Raw genomic sequence first — 24283 nt, 5'->3', positions numbered from 1 at the left:
GCAGTGGCTTACACCTGTAATCCCAGCAATTTGGGAGGTTGAGGCAGGCAGATCACTTGAGGTTAGGAGTTCGAGACCAGCCTGGGCAACATGGTGAAACTCCATCACTACGAAAAATACAAAAATCAGCCACGCATAGTAGTGCACGCCTCTAGTCCTACGTACTTGAGGGGCTGAGGCAGGAAGATCGTTTGAACCTGACAGACACAGGTTGCAGTGAGCCGTGATTGCGCCATTGCACTCCAGCCTGGGTAACAAAGTGAGACCTTGTCTGAAAAAGAAAAGGGAGGGGCCAGGTGCAGTGGCTCATGCCTGTAATGCCAACACTTTGGAAACCTGAGGTGGGCGGATCACCTGAGGTCACCTGAGGTCAGGCGTTTGAGAGCAGCCTGGCCAATATGGTGAAACCCTGTCTCTACTAAAAATGCAAAAATTAGCCAGGTGTGGTGGTGCACGCCTGTAATCCCAGCTACTCAGGAGGCTGAGGTTGCAGTGAGCCGAGATCGCACCACTGCACTACAGCCTTAGTGACAGCACAAGACTCTGTTTCAAAAAAAAAAAAAAAAAGAAAATGCCCATCAATAGGGCATTGGTTGAATAAAAGCTGGTATACACAATGAAATACCATGCACTGTAGCAAGAACTGAGGATAATCACTATGTTCACACATAAAATGATATCCAAGATTAAATGTTAAAAGCAAGATGTAGAACAATACTTATAATATGCTTACTTCTGTGTGAGAAGAGGAGGAAATACAAATTTATAAACAGATTTTACTTTTATTTATAAAAAACAAAAGGAGCCGGGTGCGGTGGTTCATGCCTGTAATCGCAGTACTTTGGGAGGCCAAGGCAGGTGGAACATGAGCTCAGGAGTTCGAGACCAGCCTGGCCAACATGGTGAAACCCCGTCTCTACTAAAAATACAAAAATTAGCTGGGTGCAGCGGCAGGTGCCTGTAATCCCAGCTACCTGGGAGGCTGAGGCAGAAGAACTGCTTGAACCCAGGGTGGGGCAGAGGTTGCTGTGAGCCAAGACCATGCCACTGCACTCCAGCCTGGGCAACAGAGTGATACTCTGTCTCAAAAAAAACAAAAACAAACAAACACACAAACAAAACAAGAAACATTCAAGAATAACCAAAAACCAATAAAAATGGCTATTTATAAGAGAAAAGAAAGACATGGTTACCTAGAGAGAGAAGGAATGAAAGTCAAAATTCTCTGAATATCTCCAGTTACGTAGTTTTGAATTTATAATAATGTAAATATTCTACATTTTCAAAAAATTAAAATTATAGAAACGAAATCCCTAAAAATTAAACTGAAACAAATGAACTCTGTATCAAGTTGTGCATAACTACACAAAGGATTATTATTATTATTATTTTAGATGGAGTCTCGCTCTGTCGCCCAGGCTGAAGTGTAGTGGCGTGATCTCAGCTCACTGCAACCTGTGCCTCCTGGGTTCATGCGACTGTCCTGCCTCAGCCTCCTGAGTAGCTGAGACTACAGGCGCCCATCATCACGGCCGGCTAATTTTGTTTGTATTTTTAGTAGAGACAGGGTTTCACTATACTGGCCAGGCTGGTCTCAAACTCCTGACCTGTGATCCGCCCACCTTGGCCTCCCAAAGTGCTGGGATTACAGGCGTGAGCCACTAAGCCCAGCCCTTTTTTTCTTTCTTTCTTTTTTTTTTTTTTTTAAGACAACGTCTGGCTCTATCACCCAGGCTGGAGTGCAGTGGCGTGACGTGATCTCAGTTCACTGAAACTTCCACCTCCTAGGCTCAAGCCATCTTCCCACCTCAGCCTCCTGAGTAGCTAGGACTACAGGCAAGCACCACCACGCCTGGCTAATTTTTATAGAAAAGGAATTTTGCCATGTTGGGCAGGCTGGTCTTGAACTTGTGAGCTCAAGCAATCTGCCCACCTTGGCCTCCCAAAGTGCTGGGATTACAGGCGTCAGCCACCACACCCAGCCCAGGGGATTATTTTAAGTGACTTTGGAATATGATACTTTGTCTGTACATCCTTACTAGAAATGTAGTATAATGAGAAATAAAGAGCAGCAAAAAGTCGTAAACGCCATTCAGTAGTCTTAGTGTGAGCAGTAATACTGGTATTATGAAAATACTACTATTTAAAATAAATCACTTCCTCTCATTATTAATGCATATTAGGATAGGAATACCCTATATTGGGATAAATTAAATATATAGCTGAATTACTGTTGCTGGAACCGAGAATTTCAGTGTAAGGGAACAGAGATACAAATGCAAACAAAGAAACTAAGTATGCTATCCGCAATCTGAATCTGAAATGTCAATGTAAACTGATGATCTTTTTCTTTTCAAAAATATGTCTTTCATAACACTACCCACCAAAAAAGCATAGGGACAGTGAGAGCCCAACAGCAAAAAGTATCCCTGAGTCTAGACTGTGGTCTCTAAATATCATTTCCCATTAAAAGGAACCAGGATTTCTTGGAGGAAAAAAAAAATGATTCCAAGTCGGGATAGGTACTGTGTAACATAAGCCTCAAACGTTTTATTCTGCTAAAAAGCAAGAAGTCCGGCCAGCACGGTAGCTCATGCCTGTAATTCTAGCACTTTGGGAGGCTGAAGTGAGCAGATCACCTGAGGTCAGGAGTTCAAGACCAGCCTGGCCAACATGGCAAAATCCCGTCTCTACTAAAAATACAAAAATTAGCCAGGTGTGGTGGTAGGCACCTGTAATCCCAGCTACTCAGGAGGCGGAGGCTGCAGTGAGCTGAGATTGTGCCACTGCACTCCAGCCTGGGTGACAGAGCAAGACCCTGTCTCAAAAAAAAAAAAATCTCCAAAACTCCATATTACAGTCTCCAAATAAATAACTGATTCAGGGCCAGGTGGGTGGCTCACACCTGCACTCTCAGCACTTTGGGAGGCCGAGGCGGGCAGATCACAAGGTCAGAAGTTCAAGACCAGCCTGACCAACATGGTGAAACCCCATCTCTACTATAAATACAAAAATTAGCCAGATTAGGTGGTGCTCGTCTATAGTCCTGGCTACTCGGGAGGCTAAGGCAGGAGAATCACTTGAACCTGGGAGGCGGAGGCTGCAGTAAGCCACAAGATGGCACCACTGCACTCCAGCCTGGGTGACACAGCAAGACTCAGTCTCTCAAAAAAAAAAAAAAAAAAAACCCTGATTCTGGAAAGATCATTAATGAGTGAGTGAGTGAGAGGTTAACAGAGAATCTTGCAATCTCACCACCTAAACTCATTGATCAATCTAGGCATCTCTGAAGGTAGAAAAACCATATACCAGGAGCCTTTTGATGTGATACAATATCAATTAACCAGCACACTGTTTATAAAGTATTCTTGCCAAAGACAGTTGAAACTGAATAGGTATTAAGAGATTAACTTTTTAACTTTTAAAAGTGATATGTAGCAATCTTTCCCCAAATATTGCCCAACTTTTTCAGTTTAATCTTTAATTTGAGCCACACAAAATGTTTCTGATCACTGATCATACTCAATATAATGGGTATCATGAAATCTGCCCAATTTTCTTATGTTCTCACTCCTATCATTTTTTATACTACAATTTTGTTATTTTTTCCTTCACATAACTTCTACCAAATTATATGAAAATGACAGTATTCTGACAAGATTTTATTTCAAAGTAAAGCCTGAAATATATATATGTAATATATATATGTAATATACATACACCCTCTTCAATTGTTCATGGAACATTTATCAACATTAATTAAATGTTGGGCCACAAAACAAGCATCAATAAAATTTAAAGGACATAAGTCATGCACAGAATGTTCTCTGATAGAGGGTTAAACTAGAAATCAACTAGGAAAAAAAAAAAAAAGATAATTAGCCTATAGTCTCAGCTAGGAAGCTGAGGTGGGATAATCACTTGAGCTCAGGAGTTCCAGGCTACAAAGAGTTATGGCCACTTTACTGCAATCCAGCCTGGGTAACAGAGCAAGACCCTGTCTTACACACACACAAAAAACCAAAAACCAAAAAACAAAAACCTACAAATGTTTGAATATTAAGCAATATACTTCATCACACACCACATTAAAACAGAAATTAGACAATATTTTAAACTAAATGATAAAGGGAACATGACATATTACATTTGTGGTTGTGTTCTGGTCATGCATTTAAAAGTAAAATAAGTTTGTGGAATGTAGCTATAGCAGGACATAGAGGAAAGCTGATAGCCTTGATAGTAGACATCATAAAAAAACAAAACTAAACTACAAACCATCAAAGCAACCATCTTCAGAAGCTAGGAAAGAAAATCCACAAAAGCACAAAGAAAATAAAAGGAAGGACAAAATACTAAGACCAGAAATTAATTTAGAGAAAAACATGCAATAAAGAAGGTCAACAAAGTTATTTTTTTTAAAAAAAAAGACTGGAGGGACAGCATTAGGAGATATACCTAATGCTAAATGACGAGTTAATGGGTGCAGCACACCAACATGGCACATGGATACATATGTAATAAACCTGCACATTGTGCACATATACCCTGAAACCTAAAGTACAATAATAAAAAATTAAGAAAATAAAAAAATAAAAAATAATAATAAAAAAAGACTAATGGAATTGCTAACAGCCTCGCAACACGATTAACGGGGGCAGGTAACGAATTTCTGGATTGGAAAAATAGAGTGAGTATAGATCCTATATATATAAAAGAGATGCGATGTTATTATGTGAATAAATTGTAAAAATTTGCTGAAATGAGCACATTCCTTAAAAAAAGGCAATTAAAGAAAATGAACCTAAGAAAACAACAGAAAATATGAATAGCCCACTGCTGTAGTTTGGATAGTTTAGATGCTTGTCCTCCCAAAAATCTCATGTTGAAATTTGATCCCAATGTTGGAGGTGGGGCCTAATGGGAGGTGTTTGGATTCTGGGGACAGATCCCTCAAGAGCAGATTAATGCTCTTGGGTTGGGTGTGGGGGGTGAGTGAGTTCTCACTCTGTTAGTTCCCACTAGAGCTGATTGTTATAAAAAGAGCCTGTCATCTGCCACCCGCGCCTCCCCTATTTGCTGTCTCACCATGAGGTATCAATATACACTGGCTCCCCTTCCCCTTCCGCCATTAGTGGAAGCATCATAAGGCCTTTGCCAGATGCAGATGTCAGTACCATGCTTCTTGTACAGTCTGCAGAACCACATGGCCAAATAAATCTCTTTTTTTAAATAAATTACCAGCCTTAGATATTCCTTTACAGCAACACAAATGGACTAAGACATCCATTATCTACTAAAGAAGTGAATGAAATCTATAATAACCTTCTCACAATGAAAACTCCAGAACCAAATCACTCTAGCAAACATTTAAGAAATAACACCAGCCCTAGTCAGCGCGGTGGCTCACGCCTCTAATCCCAGCACTTTGGGAGGCCAAGGCGGGTGAATCACGAGGTCAGGAGTTCAAGACCAGCCTGGCCAACATGGTGAAACCCCCGTCTCTACTAAAAATACAAAAATTAGCCAGCTGTGGTGGTGGGCACCTGTAATCCCAGCTATTTGGGAGGCTGAGGCAGGAGAATTGCTTGAAACTGGAAGGCAGAGGTTGTGGTGAGCCAAGATTGCACCACTGCACTCCAGCCTGGGCGAAAGAGTGAAACTCCATCGCAAAAAGAAAAAAAAAAAAAAAGAAATAATTAACAACAGCCCCACAAAAACTCTTCTAGTACCAACTCATGATACAAGGCCAACATATTCTTGATACTAAAGACTGACATCATCAGAGAAGAAAAATACAAGCCAATTTTACTCATGAAAGTAAATGCAAAAATCCTAAACAAAATATTAATAAACTGGATGCTATAATATATAACAAGGAAAATACATCACAACAAGTTATATTTACCCCAGGAACATGAGATTAGGTTAACATTCAAAATTCAATGTAGATACTTCTGCTTCTAGCCAAGGTAAAGTGGAAGAACCAGATTTACCCTCTCCCATGAAACAACTACAAAGCAAAAAACAGAACATTTATAGAAAATGAACAAAGGAGCAGACAGGTACCTCCCAAAAGAGGATATCTAAACGACTGACACACACACACACATGAACACACAAAGACACTCAACATACTTAGTCACCAGGGAGCTAGCAAGAGCAAAGAACAATAAAATATCCCTACATGCCCACCAGCATGTCCCCTCAGTCCTCCAAAAAGACAAAGAGTGATGCTGATGATACCCAGTGTTGGCAAGGATGCAGAGGAGCGAGAACTCTCATACACTGTTGAACTGAATACTTCTACAACCCCTGTGGAAAACTGTTTAGCAGTATCTACCAAAGACTAGCATAAACCAGCTCCATGACCTAGAAAATCCATAACTAGGCTTATACCTCCAGAAATGCATATATATGTGCACAAGAAACATGTAAAATATTCATAATAGTATTATTCATAATGGTCCCAAATCAAAAACCATTAAAATAACCACCAAAATGTAACAAGAATCATGACATATCTATACAATGGAATATCATACTGCAATAAAAAGAATAAGCTGCTACTACTAGCAACATCTGGATGGCTCTCATTGATGTTTTGTTGAGGTGGGAAAAAAGCTATCAGGCATCAAAGAGTATATACTGTATGGTTCCAGTAATTTTTTAACAAAAGGCAAACCAATCAGTGGTGATAGAAGTCAGAATAGTTAGTACCTTTGTTGGGCTAGGTGTAGTGGTAGCTGAAAGGGGGCATGATATGGTAACACAGATGTGTTAACTTCGTAAACATCCATCAAGTTATTCACTTAATATTTATAAACTTTACAGCAGGTTATATTTCAATTTTTTAAAGTTGCTGGGTGCAGTAGCTCATGCCTGTAATCCCAACACTTTTGAGAGGCTGAGGCGGGAGGATGGCTTGAGCTCAGGAGTTCGAGACTGGCCTGGGCAACACAGTGAGACCTTGTCTCTACTTATTTACTTACTAAATAAATAAATAAATAAGCTGGGCATGGTGGTGCACATCTGTAGTCTCAGCTACTTGGAAGGCTGAGGTGGGAAGATCACTTGAGCCTGGGAGGTCAAGCCTGCAGTGAGCCATGATCACGCCACTGCACTTCAGCCTGGGTGAAAGAGTGAGACTCTCTTTCAAAAAAAAAACTTTACCAAAAATATCTTTCCATCCAAAATGCTTTCCAATCTGACAGTTATCTTTTGTTGATAAGTTTTAATCATTAAATTAGGTGTCTAAATACATTCTGAAAGTTTAGAAACGAAAACCAAGTAAGATGTCTTCTATCACGGCTATTGTTCTTAATCTGCCTTTAATAATTCTCCCACCCCAGTTCTTCTAACAAGGCATCTCATCCACTGACCATAGGTAGTAAACAGTGGTAACAGAGTTTGGTCCAGGGACATCACAAAGTGTCCAGGCACATTGTAGACACTCAATAAATAGCTGTTGAATAAATAACTGCATAGAGAGCCACAGAAACAGAAGGAAGCAGGTAATTCTCTCTGAAGGTCAGAACTCCATTAAGTCTGTCTACTGCCCACTAGAATGTAAGTCACCAAGGGCCCAGACCTTATCTATTTTGGTCACTGATATATCCCTGTTAGTATATTCTGAAGTTAGGGACCTATTAAAATGCTTATCTACTTTACAAAAGTACCAAACTCCTCTTTAAAATCTGGTATGATATATTTAATAAAGTCTTTTAAACCGTTTTTCATGTTTGATAATTATTTTGTTTTCTACTCTACTCAAGAAGAGAACTGTGAGTTACTCAATGGGAAGGTTTTGAATTTGTAGGGACGGCATCTTCAGCTGTCCAACACTTTCACCCTGCTAGTGACCCAAAATCCCCTCTGATGCCAGCCACTGACAATTGCTATATTTGCTCCCATTTCTAGTTTCCTTGAAACTTCTTGCTTATGTTTTCATATAAATATATTTTTTCTTTTTTTACTTCTTTAAGATGAAGTCTTGCTCTGTCGCCCAGGCTGGAGTGCAGTGGCACGATCTCAGCTCACTGCAACCTCTACCTCGTGGGTTCAAGCGATCCTCCTGTCTCAGCCACCCAAGTAGCTGGGATTACAGGCGCGTGACACCATGTTCAGCTAATTTTTGCATTTTCAGTAGACACGGGGTTTCAACATGTTGGTCAGGCTGGTCTTGAACTCCTGACCTCAGGTGATCTGCCTGCCTTGGCCTCCCAAAGTGCTGGGATTACAGGCATGAACCACCGCACCTGGCCCTGTTCTTGATCTTAATGACCAATCTCTCATCAGTATAAAATATGGTGGACTTACTGCTGATTGCTGTGGTTCTTCTGGAGCTTACACTTACATCCCTATCTGTAGCGCCCTGTTAAACTGGTGTTTCCAGCAACACAACTCACTGTTGACCAGTACTCAAATGGAAGTCGTCCCCATAAGAACTGTAGGTTGTCAAAATCCTTCATGTCATGCAACAGGACATTGTTGGTGTGCTATAACTTACTTGGAGTATAACTTTAATTTTAAAAACTGAAAATGTGAATTACTGGTCAACTTACATTTTTATGTCAAAATACATCTGACAACAATGTTCTGTGATAATGATTTTCTACCATAACACTACGGTTTGAAATGCTATAAATATTACACGAGCACATGCAAACATAAAATTAATTTGTTAGTATCTACAGAACTAGAAAGGTCAGATCATTCAACATTAAGCCATTAGTACATTAGTAATTAAAACCAAAATATCTGCCACTATGGTCTGGTGATAAAATATAAAAATAAATCTATTAAAGAAAAACAGCTAAATGAAGTTTAAGAAGCATGAAAATTATGATGAGTTTCAAGCACTAACTGCGAGGACATTTATCAAACTCCAAATGTTAGGTGACAATTTAGCAAACGGGGATGGCACTGTAAGCAAGCAGCATGAATGAACACATAGTTTAAAGCTTTAGGTGACACTCGGCTTTTACTACAAAAGGGAAAGATTCCCCCCATTACAGAGGCATTGATACGCTGCCCTCTGTACCTGGCACGTCCTGGGGGAGCTCAGATGCCACCTTCTTCTCTGCCATGTTGCTGCTATCGGGGGTTTCTGAGAGACACCCCACGGGGCTCCTCCCTTCAGAGGGACTAGTCTCTTCTGAAGATGCATTTGTTGTGTTGTCGCCAAGATTTGCTGACACAGAGTTACCTTTATCCCCAACTTCTGTTGGCTCTACAGCAAAATGCACAACAAAACTTTAAAGATATTCTTTAAAATTGCTTCAGGGCAAATGGCCACATTCAGTCAACTACTAAATGATCAATCACCAAAAAACCTGTTTCCATTGGATGGCCATTTTAAAGCAAGTAGATTCTGGGATATTGCTGCAATAGGTAACAAAATATTTAATAATATATTAAGAATGTTTAAGTAATTAATATAAAAATGAACATTTTATCACATACAAAAGTGTATATTCTGGTATAATATAAAAAATAGTACTTTTTCATAGGGAAATGGCAACTTAATGGGAAGTATAGAGACATCAATATAACATTATAGCAAATTCACTAATACATAAAACTCATTAAAATTGTTACACGTTACAAGAGGAGACGGTATCCTGATCTCTTTAGAAATATTAAATTAGGTAGTTGCTTGCAATATTTCACTTTCATTTTGCAAGTAAAACTGGAGATTTCATAAATAACACTAATGAAATATTTCTTTTTAATCAAGTAATTTTTTTACCCTCAGATTTTCCTTGCTCAGGGTCATCATCTAGTGTTTTGTCGTCACTATCTTTTTCAAGGGACTGGTCTTCAAATTCTTCTCTGTTTTTCTCAGCATCTTTAGAGTCATTCTCAGTCTCATTCTTGTCTTTCTCTGTTTCTTCTGGGCTTTTAACATTATCAATGTCTCCCTTTTTGGCTCTTATGGATTCCAAAATTTCTTCTATAATGTGTAAAACAAACAAAAAAATTATTCCTATATATAACCAAATAGAACAGTACCACAAATGTCACTTATGAGTTTCAATACAAGCTATTAAAGAGGAAAAATTAAGTATTTTAAAGCATTAGACCTATGAAATAAAAATCAAGATTACAAACAAAATTGTGTTTACAGAATTCAATCAATCTGGTGTACCTTCACCTCTAGATAATACATGCTAATTATGGGCTCTACTTTTTTTTAAAAAAAAAAGTAAAATTAGTCTTTTTAAAATATAGCTTTGATATAGATATCTGTCATGGATATCTGTGACAGATGACAAAAACTGCAAGCTGACATAGACCCACAGTCTGGGCAGCACACTGTAGTGATCAAAACCTAGAAACCCAAAACCCACTGCAAATCTGACTTGGATTAGCTGTGTGACTCTGGGCAAACTACCTAACCTCTCCAGGCCATCATTTCCTCAATTGTAAAAAGAGAAAACAGAGGCCCTTTTGGAAACAACTCTTTCTGAAGTCCCTTAACTGTTCTGAAAGTCACTAAGTCTCTAAGTACACTCACCCTCTTTCAACTTAGACAGAGTGATACTATGGCATGTTATAGACCACAGGATACAGAAGGACCACAGTGTACAGAACACACGGTATATCAGTATGCACTCATGGATATTAATTATATTCTTTGGGTTATCATGCAATACTATCACTTTTAATTTTGTTGCACAAATTGTTTCAGCTTTGGCCACTGGGGACTTTTTCCGAGTCCAGCATCCTTTTGACGCATATTCCTCCATCCATCCAGCATTTTCTTACTTTCCGGTATTACAAGATGCTCCGGGCTCACCTTGTATTTTCCCTGCCCCAGCCCTACAATCCACCATCTCTCCAAGGAGCCTTTGTTCTTTTTTGAAGAACAAATTGGAGAATGATGTTAGAAGTCACAATCTAGGTGGTTGATGTGTTTGTTACTATTGGGGTGTTGCTATTCTGGAGTCTCTCAGCCAACAGAGCTAAAAAATGTAGTCATCTTTTTCGCAACGGGTTTGCCGCCAGAACACAGGTGTCGTGAAAACTATCCCTAAAAGCCAAAATGGGAAAGGAAAAGACTCATATCAACATTGTCGTCATTGGACATGTAGATACGGGCAAGTCCACCACTACTGGCCATCTGATCTATAAATGCGGTGGCATCGACAAAAGAACCATTGACAAATTTGAGAAGGAGGCTGCTGAGATGGGAAAGGGCTCCTTCAAGTATGCCTGGGTCTTGGATAAACTGAAAGCTGAGCGTGAACGTGGTATCACCATTGATACCTCCTTGTGGAAATTTGGGACCAGCAAGTACTATATGACTATCATTGATGCCCCAGGACACAGAGACTTCATCAAAAACATGATTACAGGGACATCTCAGGCTGACTGTGCTGTCCTGATTGTTGCTGCTGGTGTTGGTGAATTTGAAGCTGGTTTCTCCAAGAATGGGCAGACCCAAGAGCATGCCCTTCTGGCTTACACACTGGGTGTGAAACAACTAATTGTTGGTGTTAACAAAATGGATTTCCACTGAGCCACCCTACAGCCAGAAGAGATATGAGGCAATTGTTCAGGAAGTCAGCACTTACATTAAGAAAATTGGCTACAACCCCGACACAGTAGCATTTGTGCCAATTTCTGGTTGGAATGGTGACAACATGCTGGAGCCAAGTGCTAACATGCCTTGGTTCAAGGGCTGGAAAGTCACCCGTAAGGATGGCAATGCCAGTGGCACCACACTGCTTGAGGCTCTGGACTGCATCCTACCACCAACTCATCCAACTGACAAGCCCTTGCGCCTGCCTCTCCAGGATGTCTACAAAATTGGTGGTATTGGTACCGTTCCTGTTGGCCGAGTGGAGACTGGTGTTCTCAAACCTGGTATGGTGGTCACCTATGCTTCAGTCAATGTTACAACAGAAGTAAAATCTGTCGAAATGCACCATGAAGCTTTGAGTGAAGCTCTTCCTGGGGACAATGTGGGCTTCAATGTCAAGAATGTGTCTGTCAAGGATGTTCGTCATGGCAACGTTGCTGGTGACAGCAAAAATGACCCACCAATGGAAGCAGCTGGCTTCACTGCTCAGGTGATTATCCTGAACCATCCAGGCCAAATAAGTGCTGGCTATGCCCCTGTATTGGATTGCCACACGGCTCACATTGCATGCAAGTGTGCTGAGCTGATGGAAAAGATTGATTGCTGTTCTGGTAAAAAGCTGGAAGATGGCCCTAAATTCTTGAAGTCTGGTAATGCTGCCATTGTTGATATGGTTCCTGGCAAGCCCATGTGTGTTGAGAGCTTCTCAGACTATCCACCTTTGGGTCGCTTTGCTGTTCGTGATATGAGACAGACAGTTGCAGTGGGTGTCATCAAAGCAGTGAACAAGAAGGCTGCTGGAGCTGGCAAGGTCACCAAGTCTGCCCAGAAAGCTCAGAAGGCTAAATGAATATTATCCCTAATACCTGCCACCCCATTCTTAATCAGTGGTGGAAGAACAGTCTCAGAACTGTTTGTTTCAATTGGCCATTTAGGTTTAGTAGTAAAAGACTGGTTAATGATAACAATGCATCGTAAAACCTTCAGAAGGAAAGGAGAATGTTTTGTGGACCACTTTGGTTTTCTTTTTTGTATGTGGCAGTTTTAAGTTATTAGTTTTTAAAATCAGTACTTTTTAACGGAAACAACTTGACCAAAAATCTGTCACACAATTTTGAGACCCATTAAAAAAGTTTAATGAGAAAAAAAAAATGTAGTCATAAATATACACATCTATATTATTTCTGTATTTATTTGTGTGGGTACATATGTATATGAGTGAATGCCTATGTGTCTGTATAGGGTTCATTTACCATTGCCCACTTGCTTATCTGTAACTTCTCTGAGAGTGAGAAATCTGGCTCACATTATCAATAATATATCTAGTTATTTGTTCATTCCTAGTACACACAGTAAAATAGTTTCGGAATTGCTAAACTGTTTCCTCAAAAATAAATGTATCAACTAGAGTACACTATTTGTGAATAAGAAGAAACACGGTTTTTCTTTTTCTTTTTTTTTTTTTTTTTTTGAGACGGAGTTTTGCTCTTGTCACCCAGGCAGGAGTGCAATTGCACAATCCTGGCTCTCTGCAACCTCCATCTCCCAGGTTCAAGCGATTCTCCTGCCCCAGCCTCCCAAGTAGCTGGGATTACAGGCGCCTGCCACCACACTTGGCTAATTTTTGTATTTTTAGTAGAGATGGGGTTTCACCACGTTGGCCCGGCTGGTCTTGAACTCCTGACCTCAGGTGATCCACCCACCTCAGCCTCACAAAGTGTTGGGATTACAAGCGTGAGCCACTGCACTGGGCCAGAAGAAACACTTAACACCATGTATATCCACAGTACTCCTCTTGGATTTTTGGGTTTGCGTTTCCTTTTTTATAAGTTTATTTTTTACTTTTTTAGAGACAGAGTCTCACTCTTGCCCAGGAGTACACTGGTGTGATCATAGCTCATTGTAACCTTGAACTCCTAGACTCAAGTGATCCTCCCACCTCAGCCTCCCGAGTAGATGGAACTATAGGTCCACCACGCCTGGCTTATTTTTTAATCTTTTTTAAAACAGAGATGCAGTCTCACCATGTTGCCCAGGCTGGTCTTGAACTCCCCTGTGCCTTGGCCTACCAAAGCACTGGGATTACAGGCGTGAGCAGTGACCAGCCCTTAATTACTATATTTTAAAGAACATTTTATTTGGAAAAAGAAAATGTAGTTACCGATTATCTGTTTTTCTTAGAGGCACAGATTTCCTTTTTCTTTCTTTCTTTTTTTTTTTGAGACAGAATCTCACTCTGTTGCCCAGGCTGGAGTGCAGTGGCGTGATCTCGACTCACTGCAACCTTTGCCTCCTGGGTTCAAGCGATTCTCCCACCTCAGCCTCCCAAGTAGCTGGGACTATAGGCGCGTACCACCACACCTGGCTAATTTTTGTATTTTTAGTAAAGATGGGGTTTCACTATGTTGGCCATGCTGGTCTCAAACTCCTGACCTCAAGCGATCCACTCATTTCAAAGTGCTAGGATTACAGGTGTGAGCCACCATGCCCGGCCATCTTTCAAACATAACTACATCCTACAGTTTTCTTAACCAAATCATTGTACATCCTCCCTACTTTCCCAGTGCATTTAATGAAAATAAAACCAAAAAAATTGTTTTAATTGCCTACTAAGTTTAGACGATTTAAATTGGTTGAAAAGCAAAGGTTGCATGACCATAGTTCTCTGACTTTCTATAAAGATTCTAATTTCAAATAGTCTATATTGTTAAATACACATATACATACACACATTCATACTAGTTTTAGGTTCAAAAAACTATGGCAATCATAGCCATAAGAAAAATAGACCAAAAATAGGGCTGGGCACAGTGGCTCATACCTGTAATCCCAGCACTTCAGGAGGCTGAGGCAGGTGAATCCCTTGAGGCTACAAGTTTGAGACCAGCCTGACCAACATGGTGAAACCCCATCTCTACCTAAAATACAAAAATTAGCCAGGCGTGGTGGCACACGCCTGTAATCCCAGCTACTTGGGAGGCTGAGACATGATAATTGCTTGAATCTGGGAGACAGAGGTTGCAGTGAGCCGAGATCATGCCACTGCACTCCAGCCTGGGTGACAGAGCAAGACTGTGTCAAAAAAACAAAAACAAAACAAATAACAACAACAACAACAAAAAAAAAGAGACCCAAAGTGTTCAACAGAGAGAAAAACATTAAAGGATGAAAGAAAATTATACTGTATCTGATCTATACTAAATATGCATATTCTATCAACAAGTATATTCTATACTTTGCATGAACATTTCAAAACTAAACAAAGAATTAACCTACTAGGTTTTAGAAGCCATCTCTACTTAGAAAAAAGTCTTCTAAAAATAAACTTCCCTCAAATAAGCAAAATAAAGCATTTCATAATTACCATACAGGCACAGCATAAAGCAAATATAGTAAGCTGTATATTTAGTTACAAATATATAGTAAAGTACAGATCTAGACAATGAATATATGAGTATTTACTGTATAATTCTTTCTTTCTTTTTTTTTTTTGGAGACAAAGTCTCACTCTGTTGCTCAGGCTGGAGGGCAGTGGCACGATCTTGGCTCACTGCAACCTCCGCCTCTGGGTTCAAGCAATTCTCCTGCCTCAGCTTCCCGAGTAGCTAGGATTGCAGGCGTGCGCCACCAAGCCCAGCTAATTTTTGTATTTTTAGTAAAGACGAGGTTTTGCCATTTTGATCAGGCTGGTAACTGTATAATTCTTTCAACTTTTGTGTATATTTGAAATTTTTCGTAAAATACTGAGGAAAAATGGAGAAGAAAAATTTAACTATCAAAAATAGAATTAAACTCTCCTAAAGTAGACACGTGTGTGCGTACATAAAAACCAGAGAGTTATACATTAGAAATGAAGTATTTTCTTTGAGAGGTTAACATCAAGTCAAAGTCATCAGGACAGGCTACAATTCTGAAATTCCTGTTATGCTGTAAATTATTCTTGGCTATTATCAGAACCCCAGTAGTTTCCATTGTTTTCATCTCATAAAACCCCAAGTTAAAGAACATGATTAGATATTATTTTGGGTATTTACCTGTACTGGGTGGTCCTAAACTGACTATTACAGCCAAGATTTTAGTCACCAGAGAGAACAAATAAAGGTAACAGTGGTGGACTGGTGTTTTAATGGGGAATTCTTCTATTTGAATGTTCAATTCATTACCAATACACTCCTTAGAAAGTTGCTGAGAGGATTAAAGAATTGTAAAACACCTAGTTGAGCACCTGGCCCACAGTAGGCACCCAAAAATGTCAGTGTCCCCTTCTCTTCCCCAACAATTTTCAATTCTTGTGAATCCCTCCTCCTACAGTACCAGGTTGATGTTGCACCTTCGCCAAAAAAAAAAAAAAGGAAAGAAAGAAAAAAATATTGATGTCATTTTTGGGGTCCAATCTCACCACTAAATCCAAGGTACAACTCACCTTATTTCCATGTACTCCATGTAGTACTAAGAGGATAACTGCAGGTTGCAAGGCAATCTCACAGCACACAAATTTTAGTCATCTAACTTTCTAAGAATATATTGTGGCCTAAAGCTCAATGTTCTCTTTGTTGTTCTCCATTACTACAAAAGGTTTAACTAATTTTTTTTTTTTTTTTTTTTGAGATGGAGTCTTGCTCTGTCGCCCAGGCTGGAGTGCAGTGGCTCACTCAGCTCACTGCAAGCTCTGCCTCCTGGGTTCACACCATTCTCCTGCCTCAGGCTCCCGAGTAGCTGGGACTACAGGTGCCCGCCACCACGCCAGGCTAATTTTTTTTTTTTTTTTTTGTATTTTTAGTAGAGATGGGGTTTCACCATGTTAGCCAGGATGGTCTTGATCTCGTGACCTCGTGATCCGCCTGCCTTGGCCTCCCAAAGTGCTGGGATTACAGGCGTGAGCCACCGCGCCCTGCCGGTTTAACTAATTTTTAAAAGTACATTACATGCTGAATCATACTGAACTATAACATGCTCATTGTAGGAAATGCAAAAAATATGAAAAGGAAACCAACTACAATTCTACTATGCTAATTGGTTATTTTTTAATGATAAAACCTGATCCAGTTGGTTATTCAGAGGAAGAAGAATTTAAGTATCTCACACAGTTTTTGCATGGTGCTTTACTTAATTCTCCAATATGTAGTGTTCTATCACATGATAATTCATAATGAAATTTATCAATTCCCCTATATTAACATTTTTAGGTTTTTACATTCCCCCAAATCACACCACTTAACACTTGATTGTCCATTCCTGTTTTGACTTTGTTTTTTATTTATGATTATACTGTATATATAATTTAATACACAGAAAACTTTTTTTAGTTTTTTCTATTTTTATTTTTTATTCTGGAAAATATTTTAATTCAATGTACTTTATAAAATCCTATCTCACATTGCCTTTTAGAGGACTGAAGATGGTTCTCTGTTGTTGTACTGAAACACAGGATAGCAAAAAGGGATTTGTCTATTTTAATGCCATGATTCATAAAAGGAAATTAAGGGGGTAAGTAAGCTGGCTGAAATTAATAAAATTTCCTATGATTTGATCTATATGGAAGGGAGAGTAAGACGGAGATTGTGTTACTGCAATTACTTATCCCCCAAAGACTTCTGAACACTAAAACTTTTCTAATAAAAAAATTACACATTTTTCTAAACAGATCTAATAGAGAAATACTTCCAACTACCAAATATGAATAAATATAATTCATGGTAACTAAGAATGCTTTTTTCTGAAGACAAAGTATATTTGTGCCCAACAGTACTTATATGTGAGAGCCTATCATTCTCCAAAAATATGCATGAATTCACAGGAATATTGATGTAGAATATGTGAGAACAAGCTTAGATACAGCTATCTGGGTATCTTTATTAAATATAAACATTCTATTTTTAAGCAAATGGAGAATGGGGAAAATTAATAGGATTATATGTATAGCACATAATGTATGCAGAAGAGCAGAACTCAGAACCAGGCACTTAAAAGTGTACTTGCAGAATCTTACCTAATAATTTTATCTAAGTTAAAACTTAAAAGGCGGCCGGGCGCGGTGGCTCACGCTTGTAATCCCAGCACTCTGGGAGGCCGAGGTGGGCGGATCACGAGGTCAGGAGATCGAGACCACGGTGAAACCCTGTCTCTACTAAAAATACAAAAAATTAGCCGGGCGTGGTGGCGGGCGCCTGTAGTCCCAGCTACTTGGAGAGGCTGAGGCAGGAGAATGGCGTGAACCCAGGAGGCGGAGCTTGCAGTGAGCCGAGATAGTGCCACTGCACTCCAGCCTGGGCGACAGAGCGAGACTCCGTCTCAAAAGAAAAAAAAAAAAAAAAAAACAGCAAACAACACTTAAAAGGCACTACAGTCGGCCCTCTGTGGCCAAAGGTTCTGCATCCTTGGATTCAACCAACCTCAAATTGAAAACACAGTATTGTCAGGATGCAGAACCCTTAGATATGGAATGCCAACTTTTCATATCAGCGGTTTCCACAGGGCTGACTGCAGGACTTGGGCATCCACGAATTTTGCTATCTGCAGAGGGTTCTGGAAGCAATCCCTGAGAATACTGAGGGATGGCTATATTAGAAAACACAGGTGGTATTTATTAAACATGCACAGAATACATCTGGCAGGACAAAAAAACATATAGCAATAATGATTGCCTCCGGAGAAAGGAAGATTATGAGATTAATTATGGAGATTATGAAGGAGAGAGATTCATTTTTCACAGCATACCCTTTATACTATTTAAACTTTTGAGATATATATGTATTTATAACTTAAAAAAATAAAGAGTTGAATAACAAAATAAATAAGGTAACACTGAATTATAACCTAATAAATATCCAATTATAACCCAGTAAGTATAAAATATCCATGAATGTATACTCATAGAAATAAATGCCTGAAAAAACAAACAAATCTCCTGTGCAGAAAAATTCCAAATAATTTATGTAGATACTGCCCCTTCAAGAAGGTAGAACATAACTCCTCACCCGCTAAGTGTAGCTGTTTATAGTGACTTACTTCCAGAAAGTACAGTATTGGGGGTTTGAGAGGATGGGGGAGGATGTGGAGAAACCTGACAAACACTGCCTCACCCAGGGACCAAGGTTAACATCATTAGTGATAAGTCACGAGGACAGCATGCACTCTTGATAAGAAGATGAGAATTGCACTTCACTTCTGTGGTCTTCCTCCCCAAAATGCATAAACCTAGGCTAACCATGAGAAAAACCCATAATGAGGGCTTTCTACAAAATACCTAACCACTACTCCTCCCAACTGTCAAGGCCATCAAAAACAAGGAAAGTCTGAGAAACCGACAATCTAGAGGAAAACATGATGACTAAATATCATGTGGTACAGGATCATGAGGCAGAAAGAGGACATCAGGTAAAAACTAAGGAAATTTGAATGAAGTATGGACTTGAGTTAGTAACAGTGTATCAATACTGGTCCATTAGTTGTAACAAATATCTCACACTAATCTAAGACGTTAATAACAGGGGCAACCAAGTGCAGGATATATGAAAACCCTCTACTATCTTTGCAACTTTTGTATAAATCTAAAAATACTCTAAAATTTAAAGTTTTTTTTTTTAAAGGCAAAAAGTTCAAAAAGAATATTATTTCTTAAAATTAAAAACTGGAATGCCAAAAAAGTTTCATAGATACTTGAATTAAAGAAACAAACTAACATTTTGGGGAATATCAGTAATGACCCAAGGCAGATATAAAACACTAAAATGTATAGCATCCCTAATTGATGGTGGAATGAGCAAGGTTCTCTTGGGAAAATGAAATATGGAGAACTAAAGTAAAATATACACACAGTCATGCACTGCACAATGTTTTGGTCCACCAGGAACCACATATGTGATGGTGATCCCATGAGATTACACGTATTACCTTTTAAAATGTTTAGATATGGTTAGATACACAAATACCTGCCATTGTGCTACAACTGCTTATGGGATTCAGTACAGTCACATGATGTACAGGTTTGCAGCCTAGCAGCAATAGGCTATGCCGTATAACCTAGGTGTATGGTTTGTGTAAGTGTACTCTATGATGTTCATACAATGATGACATTGCCAAATGACACATTTTTCAGAATGTATCCCAATCATTAAGTAATGCATGACTGTACTTGAAAATTTTAACCTATTTTCGAATTTTGCAGTGATTTCATACCAACAGTTTAGCTCAGACTTAACAAAAATAAAATGAGAAAATGCCCCTCTCACCATTAGCTGCCGCCAGAAAGGATTTGTTACTGCCCCGAGCCTTATTGGTCAGGTCTTCAGTTATGTCCATGTGTCGGTGGATTTCTTCACGCATTTCTTCTAGAATTTTGCAGAGTTCTGCTTCCCAGTAATCTTTGTCTAGACAGTCAATTAATTCTGCAAGTTGGACCTTTGTGCTGTAGTACCAAATCTTCTTTTCATTTTCATTTTCTGTATCTTCTTCTCTGTTTAAAAATGGGGGGAAATACTTTATATGTTAGACATAATGCCACTTATCTGACAGTTCATCTACCCAGTGAAAACTTAAAACAAAGCTTATGCACTAAAACCCAATATAGGCGCTCACAAGAAAACCCTGCAGGTCTCACTCAAACTTGATTTACTCTGAGAAATGATACCTAAAAAACATGACACAAAGAACAATGACCTCAAAATTCAGAACTGCGTGAGAGTACTTTGTGGAAGCCAGTTTCAGCTACATCTCAATCAACTTTAAGATCATCAATGTAACAATATGATGAGAAGAATGTATTTAGAATTATTTTAGAATAAAATAAATTTATTTTAGAGACAGGGTCTCACTCTGTTGCCCAGGCTAGAGTGCAGTGGCACCATCGTGGCTCACTGCATACTCAGACTCCTAGGCTCAAGCCATTCTCCTGCCTCAGCCTCCCAAGTAGTTAGGACTACAGACATGTGCCACGATACCCAGCTAACTTTATAATATAGTTTAGAAATATTTCTAACAAAATGGTGTAAATGCTTTGCTAAGTTCCAGTTTTTGAAGGAGTTATCTCAAATACTATCTCATCCCTCTTCTTTACTTCTGGACAATCGAAGCCCAAACTGGAGAGAAGAGGAGCTTCCTCTCCTGCCTAAAACCCTCCTAAGGTTCCATTCACTTTTAATGGAGTTAAAGACTTCAACAGAGATGGTCACTAACTTAAACAGGCAAATTAATGTCTAGGACTAGACATAGAGGAACACATATAATGGTATTTCTGTCCCCACTCAAAAGGAATTCAAGAGTATGTGTGAGGCACTCGATGAGAGTGAGCCTGATTTTCCTGTTTACTCAATGGCAAACTGAGGGAACTGAAAGAACTGGGCTTTAGGAGAGATCTGGCTTTAAATACACTCATTTGCTTATAAGATATGTGGACATGGACAAGACACAACCTCTCTGAGTCTCTAAGCCATTCTATTTACCTCACTTGTAAAATGAAGATATAATAAAACCTGCCTGCAGGCCACTATAAGACTTAAAGGTATAATGACAAGGCATCTACCACAGTGCCTGGGCACATCAGTGATCAATAAATGTTAAATATTATTATTAAGGTAATAAATGAATAAAAATTTAGCAGCATTCCAGGAATAAGTCATTCAGTATTCTGAAGAAAGAAGGCCTATATTAAATCATAGATAAATAAAAGGATACAGGTGGAGTACCCTTAATCTGAAAATCTGAAATCCAAAATGCTCCAAGATCCAAAAGTTTTTGAGTGCCAACATGCCATACAAAGGAAATGCTCATTGGAGCGTTTCAGATTTTCAGATTAGGAATGATCAACTGGCCGGGCGCAGTGGCTCACACCTGTAATCCCAGCACTTTGGGAGGCCGAGGCGGGCGGATCACGAGGTCAGGAGATCGAGACCATCCTGGTTAACACGGTGAAACCCGGTCTCTACTAAAAATACAAAAAAAAAATTAGCTGGGCATGGTGGCAGGCACCTGTAGTCCCAGCTACTCCGGAGGCTGAGGCAGGAGAATGGTGTGAACCTGGGAGGCGGAGCCTACAGTGAGCCGAGTTCGCGCCACTTCACTCTCCAGCCTGGGCGACAGAGCGAGACTCTGTCTCAAAAACAAACAAAAAAATAAATAAACAAGGAATGATCAACTGGTAAGTATAATGCAAATATTCCAAAGCCCATAATACTTCTGATCCAAAGCATTTTAGATAAGGGATACTCAACCTATACAGTATTCACTGACCTAACATTTTTCTTCTTGAAGCCACATAAAGATAAATTCATTAAAGCATAAAGTAGCAAAACAGTGAATACCTGCTAATCCATTCAAAGAAAAGTTGGAGGTTTTTTTGGTCTGTTTTATTTAACTTTTTTCTTTTCCTTTTTTTTTTTTTGTGACGGAGTCTCACTCTGTTGCCCAGGCTGGAATGCAGTGGCGCAATCTTGGCTCACCACAACCTCCACCTCCCGGGCTCAAGCGATTCTCCTGCCTCAGCTTCCTGAGTAGCTGGGACTACAGGCGCATGCCACCATGCCCGGCTAATTTTTGTATTTTTAGTAGAGACGGGGTTTCACTATATTGGCCAGGCTGGTCTCGAACTCCTGACCTCGCGATCCACCTGCCGCCTCACCCTCCGAAAGTGCTAGGATTAGAAGCGTGAGCCACCACAGCCAGCCTTTTTTTTGGAGACAGAGTCTCGCTCTGTCATCCAGGCTGGAGTGCAGTGGCACAATCTTGGCTCACTGCAACCTCTGCCTCCTGGGTTCAAGCACTTCTCATGCCTCAGCCTCTGAAGAAGCTGGGATTTACAGGCACACACCACCACGCCCACCAAATTTTTTTATTTTTAGTAGAGAAAGGGTTTCGCCATGTTGGCCAGGCTAGTCTTGAACGTCTGGCCTCAAGCAGTCCGCCCGCCTCGGCCTCGGCCTCCCAAAGTGCTGGGATTACAGGCATGAGCCACCGCACTGGGCTTAAAAGTTGTTTTTTTATACTTAGTTACTGGCCTATATACAGTTCATATAATCGAAATTATTTGTCCTCATTGTAAAAGTGACAACAGCTTTGCGTATAAATATACATTATGTATGTATATTTGGTTTTGGAGTTATAATGTGGTTCTGTAGAAGCTCTGGTTCTTACAAGGCCTACCATGTTCCTCAGGCTCACCCAAACTGGCCAGGCTTCCTTGAAGTCACCACTCGGCACACATTCTCAAGGACTCATAGGGTGGCAAAGAGAAGACAGACTGGCAAGAAAAGGTTTGCTAAAAATATAATTAAGAGCAAACATATATATTATATGTCTACATTTTAAAGCTTCTTTGACTTTTACCTAGGCTAGCTAAGTAGAAGGTTAATGACTCACAGTAAGTTTCAAGTTTCGTTTCTAAACAAACCCATAGAAATGAAGAGTAAAGAACACTAGTGAAATGAGTTGAATAATGTCCCCAAAGTTCATGTCCACCTGCAACCTCAGGATGTGATCTTATTTGGAAATAGGGTCTTTGCAGATGTAATTAGTTAAGGATCTTGAGATAAAAATCATCCTGGATTTAGGGTGGCCCCTAAGTCAAATGACTGGTATCCTTAGAAAAAGAGAGGACCCAAGGTGACACATAGAAAAGAAGGTAATGGGCCGGGCGTGGTGGCTCACGCCTGTAATCCCAGAACTTTGGGAGGCCAAGGCGGGCAGATCAGAAGGTCAGGAGATGGAGACCATCCTGGTTAACACAGTGAAACCGTCTCTACTAAAAATACAAAAAATTGGCCGGGAATGGTGGCATGCACCTGTAGTCCCAGCTACTTGGGAGGCTGAGGCAGGAAAATCGCTTGAACCTGGGAGGTGGAGGTTGCAGTGAGCCGAGATCGTGCCACTGCACTCCAGCCTGGGTGACAGAGACTCCGTGTCTCAAAAAAAAGAAAAGAAGGTAGCATAGAGGCAGAAACTGGAGTGATGTGTCTGTTTGTAAACCAAGAAATGCTAAGGACTGCCAGAAGCTAGGAGACAGGCATGGAACAGATTGTCTTTTAGAGTCTCCAGAAAAACCAACCCTGCTGACTCATGATTTCAGACTTCTGGCCTCCAGGACTGTGAGACAATAAATTCATATTTTTTCAAGCCACCCCATTTGTACTACTTTGTTATGGTGGCCCTAGGAAACTCCCAACTTTTGGTATGGGAAGTGGGGTGCTGTTGTTAACATACTCAAAAATGTGAAAGTGGTTTTGGAATTGGGTAATGGGAAGAGGCTGGAAGAACTGTTAGGTGCTTGATAGAAAAACCTAGGCTGTCTTGAGAAGATGGTGACAGGGAGATTGGAATTATGCTGCCAGCAAGCCAAGGACACTTGGGGTGCTAGAAGCTAGAAAAGGCCAAAAAAAAAAAAGCAAGGATTTTTTTGCTAGAGCCTCCAGTTTTATAGTACTTTTTTTTTTGTATACTACTTTGTTACAGCAGCCGTAGGAAACTGATACAACTAGCAATTCAGCAATTAAAGACAAAACCTAGGTCCTAAGCTCTTGGTCAAGCAGCCCAAGTGGCGCTTAGGAGCACACATTCTGGAGCCAGAATGCCTGGGTTCAAATCCCGATTCCACCACTTAGTAGCTGTGTGATCTTGGATAAATTACTTAAAACTCTATGCCTCAGTCTCTCCATCTGAAAAATAGGGTGACGGTACGTAACCTGGAAGATGCTGTTGTTAGAATTA

The 24283-nt window shown here is 39.9% G+C and overlaps 1 protein-coding gene and 1 pseudogene across 13 annotated transcripts in view; one reads left to right on the top strand and one right to left on the bottom strand.

The window, feature by feature from the left end:
• Nucleotides 1-24283, bottom strand: part of BPTF (bromodomain PHD finger transcription factor) — a 157517-nt gene that overhangs the window by 96526 nt on the left and 36708 nt on the right. For 9 of the 13 annotated variants that reach the window (XM_032177829.2, XM_032177820.2, XM_032177818.2 and 6 more), the window contains exons 3-5: nt 19819-20042; nt 9752-9955; nt 9044-9232 (exon numbers count right to left, since the gene is read on the bottom strand). In XM_032177829.2, coding sequence (XP_032033720.1) covers nt 9044-9232; nt 9752-9955; nt 19819-20042 — 617 coding nt within the window. The remainder of the gene's footprint in view (nt 1-9043; nt 9233-9751; nt 9956-19818; nt 20043-24283) is intronic. The other 4 variants (XM_032177821.2, XM_032177823.2, XM_032177831.2 and 1 more) reach the window with 1 other exon arrangement.
• On the top strand, nt 10976-12655 carry LOC116483623 (elongation factor 1-alpha 1-like; annotated as a pseudogene).

This window comes from Hylobates moloch, unplaced genomic scaffold (assembly GCF_009828535.3).
Source record: "Hylobates moloch isolate HMO894 unplaced genomic scaffold, HMol_V3 SCAFFOLD_15, whole genome shotgun sequence".
In the NCBI taxonomy this organism is placed as follows: Eukaryota; Metazoa; Chordata; class Mammalia; order Primates; family Hylobatidae; genus Hylobates; species Hylobates moloch.
The sequence above is the reverse complement of the archived record's forward strand: the minus strand, read 5'-3'. Positions and strand labels throughout refer to the sequence as shown.